General features: G+C 33.8%; 2 protein-coding genes and 1 long non-coding RNA gene across 3 annotated transcripts; 2 read left to right on the forward strand and 1 right to left on the reverse strand.

Moving 5' to 3' along the window:
• Window positions 753-9,239, reverse strand: LOC109723883. The gene is made up of 2 exons (XR_002219766.1): window positions 9,158-9,239; window positions 753-1,051 (listed from the first exon to the last, which is right to left on the reverse strand). It is a non-coding gene; the product is annotated as an uncharacterized LOC109723883 (long non-coding RNA).
• On the forward strand, window positions 1,033-4,137 carry LOC109723880 (probable WRKY transcription factor 70). The gene is made up of 3 exons (XM_020252374.1): window positions 1,033-1,435; window positions 2,293-2,397; window positions 3,063-4,137. Exons 1-3 carry the CDS (start codon window positions 1,095-1,097, stop codon window positions 3,595-3,597), a joined length of 981 nt encoding a protein of 326 aa, XP_020107963.1. The 5' UTR covers window positions 1,033-1,094; the 3' UTR covers window positions 3,598-4,137.
• Window positions 9,103-10,982, forward strand: LOC109723882. Its single transcript, XM_020252376.1, has 2 exons — window positions 9,103-9,487; window positions 10,588-10,982. The coding sequence occupies exons 1-2, from the start codon at window positions 9,152-9,154 to the stop codon at window positions 10,639-10,641; spliced, it is 390 nt and encodes a 129-aa protein (XP_020107965.1). The 5' UTR covers window positions 9,103-9,151; the 3' UTR covers window positions 10,642-10,982.

A 12,930-nucleotide genomic window follows, 5' to 3' on the forward strand; every position in this document is an offset into this window, starting at 1 on the left:
GTGTCGCGATTCTTGTTTTTTTTTTTCCCTCTCCGACTCTCCTCTACCGTTTTCGACGACGACGCTTCTTTCGCCCTTCTCCGCCCTTCTCGTCCTCTACCTCTCCCTCCTCCTCTGCCGCCTACGATAACGAGGCATCTTCGCCGACACTGACGCCGACACCGTAGAGATTGCTGCGGCGCTGTAACCTCGGAGCGGGGGGTTCTTAGCGGTGTCGTCGCCGGCGCCGTGGCCGTTGGCCGAGAGATGTGACAAAAAAAAATTCTAAAAGAAGTAAGAAAAAAAAATAAAGGTAAAAAATTATAGAAAAAAAAGATGAAGATGAAATTGTACCGTTAAAAGAACATTGTATTATTATGGACATAAATTGCACTGCTTAAGATATAAACTGCAGTTTTAAGATGAAAATTATACTCTTTAAATAAAAATTGCACTATTTGAAAATATTTACACTGCTTCTCCTCTTATTGCACTCTTTTAGATGTAAACTGTATTACTTAAGATAAAAGTTACACTCTTTAAACGAAAGTTATATTTTTTTAGAGATATTTATATTTTTTTTTCTCTTCTTGCACTTTTTGAGATGTAAACTGTACCATAGTGAGAGGCGAGGCGAGCCGTTTCAAAAAAATGAGCGAGAAAAAAAAAAGGAAAGAGAAAGAGGAGAGAGAAAAAATAATAAGAGTATTTTGGTCAGTTTACTGAAAATCTGATTCGAATCTGCAAAATCAAAAAAAGTGGCCCACTTTTGTAAAAATGCAAAACTAGTGGATTTTTTATGCAAATTGGCCAATATCATGCCATCAACAGCTACGGCATTTCCTATTACAAATTTGCAACTTAAGGGCAGAAGGGTATTCCTGTCCATAAAAAAAGAAAACACATCTCAACCCAAAAAGAGCTGGAGCAAAAACAAAGCGAATTCAAAATCGAAAAAGAATTGGATTTTTCTGCAAAAATAACGCCCTTAATTTTCCATGCACTCTCCTCCCTCATCTACATCTCCTATAAATATCGCCCAACTCATCCCCTCCTCTCCTTCACCACTGCACTGCAAAAGGTAGAGAGCGAGAATTAGCGCGACGGCGAATAAGATGCGATCCTCTTCGTCGAGCCATGGCGACGCGGCGACGGTGATGGTGATGGCGACGGCGATGGCGATGCGGGCGATGGAGAGGGGGCGGGAGCTCCGGAGCTTGCTAATGGCGTCTCGCCCGGGGGATTCGGCGGCGGAGGCGCTCGTCGACGAGGTGCTGGGCTCGATCGCCGCCGCGATCGCCGCGCTCGGCTCCGGCGACGGCGCGGCGGCGGAGTACGCCGGCGGCGGAGGAGGAGGATCGGTTTGCTCCGGCGATGGCCGGAGCGAGGTGTCGACGGGGAAGAGGAAGGGGAGCCCCGGGATCGGCAACGATCGGAGGAGAGTGTGTCGGAGGAGGTGGGTATTTGTGTGGTAGGGGTAGTTTAGTCATTTCATAAATCAGAAAAACATACTGTTTTTTTTGCTATTAATGGGGATGGGGGATTCCACTTATGCTGTTTTAGTAGTGAACTTACTTCAATTTTTATTTTCTTTTTCTTTTTAACTAATACCCCTAAATTTTTAGTAATTTTATTCAAGTCTGTTTTAGTTGATTAAATTGAGAAATTTTGGTAAAATTTTCAGTAATTTTATCAGATTTTCACGCATCTAACAAATTTTAAGCTGAAAAAGAGTATAAATTGCATTAAGAAAGTGCCTGATTTCTCAAAATATTATAAAAAATTAATTTCTTAAAAAATTTTCATAAAAAATTCTTTTTTCATGGCTTTTATTTCTGGGATAGAAAAATTTAGGAAACGAAAAGGAGCTTGCTTTTATAAAAGTTGAAAAAAAAATCAGAAAAAAACTACTGCTTTTCCTTTTCTAAAAACTAGCCTAACAAAAAAAAAAAATTCAATCAGAAATTTTTTTCTAATTTTTTTTGTTTATAAAACCAAACACCTCCAAAATAATCAACAATCAAGACCATTAAATTAAAAATAAAAATGTTCAAAAAATGCAAAATAAAAAAGTAATTTAATTGGTTTGGGGATTTTCCACACGTTTTTTACCTATAATATTTTAAGCAATTCATAAGTGGAGCTTCCTCGTCCGTGAAGGACAAAAGGAGTTCTCAAAAAAGAATCTTTTTGGTCATCTTTCTCCTAGTTGCTTGGCTTTTTTTTTTTAAAAAAAATTACACCTTATATTATATAATATTAAATGATTAATCCTTTTTAGGTGTTTGTTTTTTGGTTGTTTTAATTTTTCAGATCAGAAAATTCTCCTCGGAGAGAGGTCATGGCGAAGACACAGGAGGATGGACAAACATGGAGAAAATACGGGCAAAAGGAGATCCAAAATTGTACACAGCCCAAGTAATTAATCCTTGTTTTTTCACTCTTAATTAAACTCTTTTCATCTCAAAAGATAAACCCTTTTTAGGTTTTTTTTTTTTCCTTTTCTAATTTTTTATCAAGTTGTAGGTACATTTTTTTAATAAATTTTTATGTTTTTTTCGAAAGGACTATACGCAAATAGCACTTAATTATATAGAGAATCAATAGTTAATTAGTTAAACTGAGTCTTAAGATCCACAAGTCCACTTCAACTAAGGCGTAGTTTGTGTTAAAAGTTTGTATGTGAATAGTCTCACATTCAATATTTAATAAGTAAACAATTGATATGTAATCTTAGGTCTAGATTCAATAGGCCGAGCCAAAACTTTTGCGTAGGAGAGACACAATTGTTGGCCAACAAAATCTATATATATATATATATATATATATATATAAGTAGCTAAAATATTTAATTTTTCAAAAATTTTTGACCAGGAGGAGCATTAATTAAATTACTCTTGGGCTTAAGCTTTAAGTTTTTAGATTGAATGAGTTCCATTAAATATGTCACATCTTGATCTCTAACTGTTTGGAAATTAAATCCAACACATCGATCTTTCCAAATTTACTCTATCTTTCAATCAAGTACTTATTAAACTTTATCAATTTTTCATTTTTTTTTAATTAATTTCCAATTGCCACAGGAGCTACTTCAGGTGCACGCACAAAAACGACCAAGGGTGCATGGCCAGGAAACAAGTGCAACGCTCCGAGGACGACCCCACCACGTACATAATCACCTACATGGGCGAGCACACTTGCAGGGACCCCTCAACAATCCCCCAGATCCTAGAACCCCCCCTCCCCGGGGACTCCTACCTCATCAGCTTCAAATCCGATCACGCGACCGAGCTCCCAAAATCAGAAGCAGCAGCAGCAGCAGCAGCAGCAGCAGTGAAGCCCTCGTCGTCTTCGTTCAAGCAGGATTGCGACGAAGACGTGCTCAGCAGCATCACCCCGGCCGCAAGCTCGCAGGCTGAGTGCTCTCTCCTCCCCGATCAGCTCGCGGCCATCGTCGGCGACTGCTCGGGGAATCCGTTCGAGGGGCTGGCCATAGCGCTGAACGAGGGCGACGTCACGTCGGGGGTTCATTCGAGTTTGGACTACATGATGGATGCAGGCGCGTTTGGGATCGAGGATTTTAACTTCCATTTTGATCATGATGGATTCCCCCCCTAGTTAGCTAGCTACCTGGCTAGCTAACACGTACATAGTGTTACTACACAAGTACACGGTGATGTGAATTTCTAGTCCCATGGGGGAGATTGACACGGTGGAGGGAGACTTAATTGGAATTTATTGAATCCGCTCAAATTTAGTAAGCGAACCGCGACCAAATTCGAGGATTTTCTTAGACATCAGCAGCAAAATTTGCTTTTGCTAATACCTCCATCTTGTATAGCTAGCGTTGGGAAGCTGCTCAGAATGTTTAACGATTTTTTCTTTAGTAGTTGATAGTAAAATTTGATCTGTTAATAGTATAATCCTATTGACGGTGATAGATTCTAATATTGATGGTTGGGAAGCAGCTTTAAGTTGTGTACAAGTAGATAGTACAGTTGGAGGTGGCTGGAGCAGTGTTTGTATAGTGTAATTGCATTTCGTGGCTGTCCTTTTTGTAATTATTGCTGTGTAACGTTGATAGCTAGCAATAGTATAATTTTGTACCTGCACTCATTTTGTTTCATATATGAGAGGGACCTAGTTCATTTAATTGCAGAATGAAGTGGAGATACCAAGTACCACATGTGAAATTCACTATCGAGGGTTATGGAAATATCTTCAAGGAGTGCGTTTGTATGGCTCGCTGTGATTAATGAAACATTAAAAAAGACTCGAATTACTGGCCGTTTCTAGTACAAGGGGAAAAAGATTTGTTGGTTAATACTCGATATCCGAAGTTCGAATCTTAATTGATTCATATTTTTAGTTAAATTTATTTTGAAAAAAAATAAACGAAACGAATAGTATACTATCTTTCTCTCTAAAAAGCAAGCTCAAGCTAAGCCGGTTATTACTATATATGATAAGTAATTAATAGCAATATAAAGTTGTGATCAGATAATTAAGATTATCGTGAAAACGGAACAAATGATTGATCCGTTGAATCGATCGAGCCTTTAATTTTTTTTTATTTAGATAGATTTTGGGTTCTGAACCGTACTCTTAGTGAAATGGTGTTTCACGACACGTGCTTCTCAGATCGATAAACTAAAATTACTCAATAATGGAGAGCGAAAAATCACGGTCGCAAATGATATATTATGGAGTAATTAATCCTTACTTTTCATCACACGATTGCTCCCCCAGTAAGTAGCTGCTGGACTCCTAAAATAATCCCCACTCACCTTATCAACTTACAATTTTTTTTAACAAATTAAAAAAAAAAATCTAAATTTGCCCTCTCCTCACTACAACATGTTTGGAGTGGTGATTGCCATGACAGAGCCAGGGCAAATTAAAAAAATGTTATTTTGGTTCATGAACTAAGTAAATGAAACTGGTGGATTCATTGAATAAGGAAAGGAGCTGCAACCCATTCCCAATCTCCAAGAGGCGTTATAAAGTGGAAAGAATCAGCCACATCTCATCCATAGAAAGTCATCCTACATTCGTCAGTGCAAACGCAAGCTGAAACTAGAGTATTTTATATTTACTGTTTATTATTTTTTAATATTTGAGATTGGATTGAATATAATAAGATGAAATAATAAGGACGAGTCCCTTGTGAGACATATATGAGTATATGACACGAGACTTTATGAATCCAAACTTACTTTATTCTTGTCTCTTTGAAAGATTGTTTAACATATTGAATAATCCTGACCTATGTGACATAATCCTTCTCTCTTTTTTTTTCCCGAAAAAAAGGTTTTTGTTTCGATCAGTCCCGAGAGTCGAACGAGCAAATTATTTGACAGGAAAGTGACATGAACCCTACCTATAATCTATAATCTATAATCTATAACAATACATGAAAGGAGAGCCTAAAGGAGCTCTCCCCGGATTTTGGGGGGCCGGTGGGCTCTACTTTTTTTTTTTTTTCTTTCCTTCTTTCTCTCACTCTCTTACTTTCTTTTTTTATTTTTTTTTTCTCTCAACACTCCCACTCTCTCTTCCTCTCTCTCTTACTTTCTTCTTTTTTTTTTTCTCAACATCTTTCTTTTTAAATTTTTGCCTACATCAAGTGTAAAATTTTATCGCATGGATCAATTCTATTTTTTAATAGTCAATATAACAAATAAATATAAAATTTTATCGCATAGATCAATACTATTTTTTAATTGTCAAGATAATAAATTCGTATGGTTTTTGCCTTTATTTTTTTTAGTTCTTCCTATAATTTATTCTTATATTTGTATTGCAGCAATGATTACTTTTTCTTCGGTTGCTTCTTTTTTTATATAAATTCTTGACTCTTTGTTTTTACTTTTTTTTATTTTATTTGTTTATTTATTTATACATNGATACTTTTACTTTCTTTACTTTATTTATTTATTTATTTAGTTTTACAAAATCATTCCACCGCAACGCAAGGTCCTTGACTAGTAACTAAGTTAGTTTACAACCTAAGTTAATTGGATTTGAGTACAAATTAAGCTTAAGAGATAAGCATTTTTTTTTTGGTGAAGGAATTAATTTTGTTGAGAGGAGAAGCAAAAGTATCATAGCAAAAAAGATGCACAACCAACTATTCCTAGCGTGCTACCTATCTCTCAAAAAAAAAAAAAAAAAACTATTCCTAGCGTAAGTAGCAAAGGGCTTGGTGGTTGATACCCGAGGTTCCAAGTTCAAATCCTAATTAATTCACATTTCCAGCTAAATTTATTTTTTTAAAAAATAAACGAAGCAGGTAGCATACTATCTTTCTCTAAAAAAAAAAAAAAAAACAAAGATGCAGGAAAGAATATATATACTATGTTGCAAAAGGGGAGCATCCGCCAGTTGATGCTTGAAATATTGGAGCTTTTAAGCTTTAAGTTTTGATTTAGTAAAATACAACATGTACATCTATATTTAGATCAGAAATATATGGATAGCATTATTCAAGTTACTCGTTTTGTTCAATCTGTTTTAATAAACAATTCGGTTAGAAATATGAAACAACTAAATTTCGAACTAAAAATACTAGATACCAATCACAAACTCTTATTCAACTACATCAGATAAGATCCGTTATATATATATAGAGAGAGAGAGAGAGAGAGAGAGAGAGAGAGAGAGAATTTGGTTGGAATATATTAATAGCACTAAGTCATTAGTGCTATTAGGTTTTTGGTCCTTAGATGAAAAATTATGTGATTAGGTTAATAGTAGTCCCTTAGGGTTGAGTGGATAATTGGTTGAATAGTATGATCTAACAGTTAGAAATGATAAAAAGAATAAATCTAACGACAGAAAATTCGGTAGCATCAAGTATTTGGTGCTATTAGATTTGTAGCTTTTGGATGACAAAATGTACGATTAAAATAATGCGAGCCTCCTAGGATTGAGTGAGTTATTGGTTGAATAGTATAATCTAATGGATAAAAATAGTCAATGGGTTAAATCTAACGACGAAAAATTCGGTAACACCAAATGTTTGGTGCTATCAATATATAATATCCCAGCCGGACTCATGTAGAACGCTATACATATATTTCTAATATGGTGTTTTCGGTACTATAAATGAGTTAGTGTTTTCAAATTTTTAATTCTTAGATCAACCTTTAATTATTTCGAACCATTAGATTAATATTATTTTTCTAGAAAAACTATTCAATACTAAGGGGGATCATTATCATCCTAACTGTACAGTATTTAATCCTAATCACCAATCAAATTTTTTTCTTTTTTCTCTCTCATTCTAATCACCTATCAAAATTGATGAATAGTTAGAAAGTTATGAGCACAAAAAATTTTGTGCTCTTAATAGTATAGTATTACTAGCTCTACTCTATATTTATATACTTTGTACCGTTAATAATACAGTAACCTTGTTCTAGATGTATTATTTTTGTACTTGTGATATATATAGTACTGTAGTAGTGACATTTTGGGTAGCGCGTAAACATCAAACAGGACAAAACGTGTTCCTACGTACGTACCATGATTAGACAACCAGGATTCAATTATTTCTTCTTTTCAATTCACCAAAATATCGAAAAGACAACTCATGGATACCATGATTGACAGGTACAACCATTCCCCCGGATAAAAAAAATAATAAAAAAAAAAGAAGCTCGCGGGCACAAAGCCAGGGACAGCAATATCTTCTGCTACAACAAAAAAAAAAAAAGGAATTATACTACTGAACATTTTAATTTGTCTGATTTGAGCTCATCATAAGCAATCAAGAGAAATACTGCTCCAACTAAAGAACCAATTATAATTCTACTATTTCTCGTTGAAGAATATTTANATACTAAAAAATAAAAAAAAAATATTTTTTTCAAAAATTATAAATTATTTTTAATTGACTATCTAATATTTCAAAATTTTAATTCTATTACTGAACATTTTAATTTGTCTGATTTGAGCTCATCATAAGCAATCAAGAGAAATACTGCTCCAACTAAAGAACCAATTATAATTCTACTATTTCTCGTTGAAGAATATTTATGATTTACTATTTTTTTTTTTCTTTTTTGGATAGAAAGGTAGTTTATTATCAGCTTCGTTTATTTCATTTAGAAATAAACTTAGCTAGAAATGTGAATCAACTAGGATTCGAACTTGGATCTCGGATACCAACCACCAAGCCCTTTTACCACTTGCGCCAAGGACGGTCGGTCTATTTTTTCATTTTTAGTACAAGAAATATAGGATTTATTTGAACTATGAACTATTTTAAATTAGTTATCAAATCTTTCAAAATTTTCATATTTGATTTAAGTCTGTCGACAATATTTTGACTTAAATAATTAAATGTCCTAGTATGCTACCTGTTTCGTTTATTTTTTTTAGAATTAAACATAGCTGAAAATATGAATTAATTAGGATTCAAACTTGAGACCTTGAGTACCAACCACCGAGCCATTTGCCACACTAGGGACGTTCGGTATGCCTCATTTATCTTTGCGAATTTAGTTTGTATATTTTATGCAATTCTCGCAACTATAAATTTATTAAAGTATTTATTAGTTTATATTTTAAAGTCAAAGTATTGCTAACTAATTCAAATCAAATAAATTAAAAAGCTTGGTAGTAAAATTAAAATTTTGAAGGATTGAATAAAAAGATTCAAAATGATTCATAATCCATATAGCTTCCGTCAATTTTTACCCAAAAAAAAACTTTTAGATAGAACTGCAACCTATTTTGCATTGTTTATTTTAGAAAAGATAGTATGAAATGATCTTTAAAACAACTTTTACCTTCAACAAAAATAGAAGCATAAAAAAAAAGAAAAATTTATATTTTGAGGCTTCAAAAGTTTTATGAGTATTTTCTATTCATAAAAAATTTCAAATTATTTCGCTCGCTATTTGATAAGTGCACAATTAATTAGAGATAGGTTCAGATAAAAGACCGAAGCAAAAGCTATGTTCCACATTTACAATTAAATTTAATTACCAAAATTATCTACATATTTTATATTTCAATCCCACCCACTCAAGAGCCGTGGATTCATACCACAATTTTTTTTGTGCGTTAAATACTAAAGTAGTTGAATTTTTTTTTAAAAAAAAACTAAAAAGTGTGATCAGGATCAAAATTAAACGGATCTAAAAGTTCAGGGACCAGTAATGCAATGTACCTTCGAGGGAGCTCGAGGAAGCATCGGCGCCTTCTACACTCTTCGTCGTGGAGCTTGCCCCAACAAAAGTCGAAGAGAGTTCGAAGCCGCTTAGGGTTAGGGTTAGGGTTGGGTTACTACGAAAGCTTCTCTCTCTCTCTCTCTCTCTCTCTCTCTCTCTCTTCCTTCGTCGTTTTGGGAGTTGGGGAAATGGCGATGGGTGCTGCACCCGTGGCGGGGTCGGGGCTCTCCAAATTCCTCTCCCCGCGCCGCCGCATCCAATCCACCGACATCGCCGCCGCCGCCTCCTGGACCGTCGCCGCCGCAACCACCGCACTATGGCTCATCCAGGTCTCTCTCTCTCTGTTTTTTTTTTTTTTTTTTTTTTTTTTTTTTTTTTTTTTTTTTTTTTTTGATATCAGTTAATGACTACGTTGTTTGTGGTTGATCCGGAGATTTGGGAATCCTCGTTTTGTTGCCTCTCGGAATTTAATAGGATTTTATTTGATAATCTTTTTTCTAATATACTCTTTGTAAGTATCTCTAGTTTCTGCACATTACAATGTAAATCTCAGTTTGATTATTTTGTTTGCATTTTTTAATATTTTTTTTTTTTTTTTTTGTAATAATCTAGCATCTAAAGGAGGTATTTAGTTGTACTACAATGGTAACTGCATGCAAATTTAATTTTGATGTTTGATTTGATATATTTGAATTCAACTACTGCAGATAAAACTATATGAGAAGGTCGAACTGCAGCAATTGAAACTATATTCAAATTGACTACAGTTTAAACTTCAAACTTAAATAAAAATAAATGTACCTACTCAATCACTTTTTAAATAAAAAAAATATCATCACTATAGATATAAAATTATAAAATTTTGGAAATGCACATTTCAAATTACATCCCACTAAACAATTTATCTATATTTGCAGCTCTTTTTTTTTTTATTTTGAGAGATAGATAGCATGCTATCCGTTTCGTTTAATTTATTTAAAAATAAACTTAGCTGAAAATATGAATCAATTAGGATTTGAACTTGGGATCTCGGATACCAACCACCAAATTCTTTGTCATTTGCTCTAGGGACAGTCGGTCTCTTATTATTATATTTAACTAAATAAGATGTATATAATTATAACTCCAACTACATGCATATTCAGCTATACTGTATTTTTAATTACATCTAACCAAATGCTGCAAAATGAGTTTACAATTACGATAAAGCAAAGCACTGATGTTTCGTGAATGAGCCTACACTATCTATACGCGAGTTTTCGTATTCGAACTCCACTGAACTTTTAGTTATGTTTCACTCTACTCATTTAATTCAAATTTACATTTATCTTCAGAGATAAATAGTTATTTCTTTCGCTTTTTTCTTCTAATATCTTAATTTACTATGGTTGCTTCTTAATTATTTTTGTTGTAACATTACTTTTTGCAGCCTTTCGACTGGCTGAAGAAGAAGCTATTCGAGAAACCAGAAGAAGAGAAGTGAAGTTGTGAAATACCTATGCTTAGAGTGACCAGAGGAAAACTTGTTATGACTTGTGAATATCCAACTGTGCTTAGTATTCTGAGATAGTAGAAAAAATGAGGAGCTTAGGTGATACCTGTAACCTAAATAAGAAGGATCTTGTTGCATGTAGAGCTTAATTAATTTTCTTTTTAATATTAAGAAAGAAATGTGAATTTCTAGGGAAAGACACTGTGTTCTTGAGTTGATTGTATTTTAAATCAACCCACTTTCCCCAACTCAAATTTTCTCTAAATTTCTTTTTTTGTCACTAAGCCTCTGTTTATCGCAACTAATGCATCGAATTGTAAGTTCCGTTGAAATTGGATGATCTTTTTTTGGTATTTATTCTTTCATTTTCTTTGAGAAGGGATGATGCAGTATTTAACTAACAATAATTGAGAGATAGACGTTGTTGTTGAATCAAGTACCGCATCATCTTTTTGACATTTCTTGGATAGAAAAGTTGCTGCCTCTTTTATTATTCTATATGCTAGCCACAACTAGCATGTAGAACAATTTTTGAAACTAAAAACAAGTCATAACCGACTGTTCCTAGAGCAAGTGGCAAAGGGCTTGGTGGTTGATACCCGAGACCCAAGTTCGAATCCTAGTTGATTCACATTTCTAGCTAAGTTTATTTCTAAATGAAATAAACGAAGCGGGTAGCGTACTACCTATCTCTCTCAAAAAAGAAAAAAAAAAGAAAAAAAGCAAGCCATAGAAAAAAGAGGTTGACTAAACCTAACCCCCAAGTTGTGTCATGTGATCTGATTTGATTATTATATCTAAGCTGTGACAAATAATTAACACCATATCATTTAGTTCTAATATATATATGCACACAGTAATTATTTGTTGATTTAAAATTTGATCCATATTACCCTGTGCAAATCAATATCCAAATATTTTTCTAAGTTTTTTTTTGTCATTAACATGGAAATAATATTTATTTTTACAATTTAATGGCTCTGCTGGCTTTTCTAAGATATGTTTTTGTCCATTAAGTTAGAAGTAATATTAATTTTGTAAAATTTAATAGATAAAGAAATCAAACTATAACATTGAATCACTAATAGCTAGGGCTGGCAAACGAGCGAGCCGGCTCGCGTTCGACTCGTGTTCGGCTCGATATTCAGCTCGCCCGAGCTCGACTCGAAATTAAATGAGCCGAGCTTGAACAAAATAAAAGGCTCGAAATTCATTTCAAGCCGAGTTTGAGTATTACTTGGCTCGTTCGAATTAGGCTCGAAAAGCTCGAAAAGCTCGAATATATCTATATATGAGATTTTTATTTTTTATGAGATTTTTATAAAATTTTTATTTCCAGCCGTTCATTTTGAGGCTACTCGTTCACTAGGCAAACGAAGTAAAAAAATTATGAAATTAGATTTCTAGATAGTTCCAATAGTGTAAATCATGTTTAACAGAACCGATCGCCAAATCGGACGTCCCATCATTGAAAACAACTTACAAGTATGGAGGCCTCCATACTTTCGAAAATATAGGAGCCTAGCGCTCTCTTCTCTCTCGTCTCTCTCTCTCTCTCTCTCTCATATAATATATACTATATAATATATATATATATATTTATATATATAATATATATATATAGAGTTAGGCTAGATACTTTTACAAGTATCACCCAAAGTGATACTTGTGGTGTTTTTAGCCATTGGATCTACTTTTTGATTACTAATAGCCTTTGGATCAAATACTATTTCACCTACCACCACCCTACCACATCATCTCAACCTCACATCTCTCCATCCAAGGACTAAAAACATAAAGTTACACTTGGATGATACTTTTTACAAGTATTCCTAGCTCTACTCTATATATATATATATATATATATATATATATATATAATAAATGTATTGTTTTAATTATATATAGGCTTAATTTAATTTGGACCATTATTGTTGGCCCATAAAAAACCCAACAAGTTAACCGTCAATTACCAAACTCTAAATTTACATACATACTCCCTTTTCGACTTTCACTGTTGCAATAATCCTAAAACATGCATAACATTCAAATTCCTAAATCCCTAATTTTTCCCCCTCTCTCTCTTCTCTTTCTCTCTCTCTCTCTCTCTCTCTCTCGTTCTCCCTCAGACCCTTCACCCAGCAGGAAGTCACCTAGTTCATATTTTCTTATAATTATTTTGTATTTTGAACTATTTGGATATGTTACATCAAATTTTAGGTAATATTATGTAAAAATTAAACTATTGATTATATAATGTCGAGAATTTCAATCAGCTCG

Source organism: Ananas comosus, linkage group 18, assembly GCF_001540865.1.
Source record: "Ananas comosus cultivar F153 linkage group 18, ASM154086v1, whole genome shotgun sequence".
In the NCBI taxonomy this organism is placed as follows: Eukaryota; Viridiplantae; Streptophyta; class Magnoliopsida; order Poales; family Bromeliaceae; genus Ananas; species Ananas comosus.

Coding starts and splice junctions, on each gene's coding strand:
- LOC109723880 (XM_020252374.1), top strand. CDS start 1,095: ATGCGATCCTCTTCGTCGAGCCATGGCGACGCGGCGACGGTGATGGTG. Junction 1,436..2,292: donor AGGAGAGTGTGTCGGAGGAG/GTGGGTATTTGT, acceptor TTAATTTTTCAG/ATCAGAAAATTCTCCTCGGA. Junction 2,398..3,062: donor CAAAATTGTACACAGCCCAA/GTAATTAATCCT, acceptor CAATTGCCACAG/GAGCTACTTCAGGTGCACGC.
- LOC109723882 (XM_020252376.1), top strand. CDS start 9,152: ATGTACCTTCGAGGGAGCTCGAGGAAGCATCGGCGCCTTCTACACTCT. Junction 9,488..10,587: donor CCGCACTATGGCTCATCCAG/GTCTCTCTCTCT, acceptor TACTTTTTGCAG/CCTTTCGACTGGCTGAAGAA.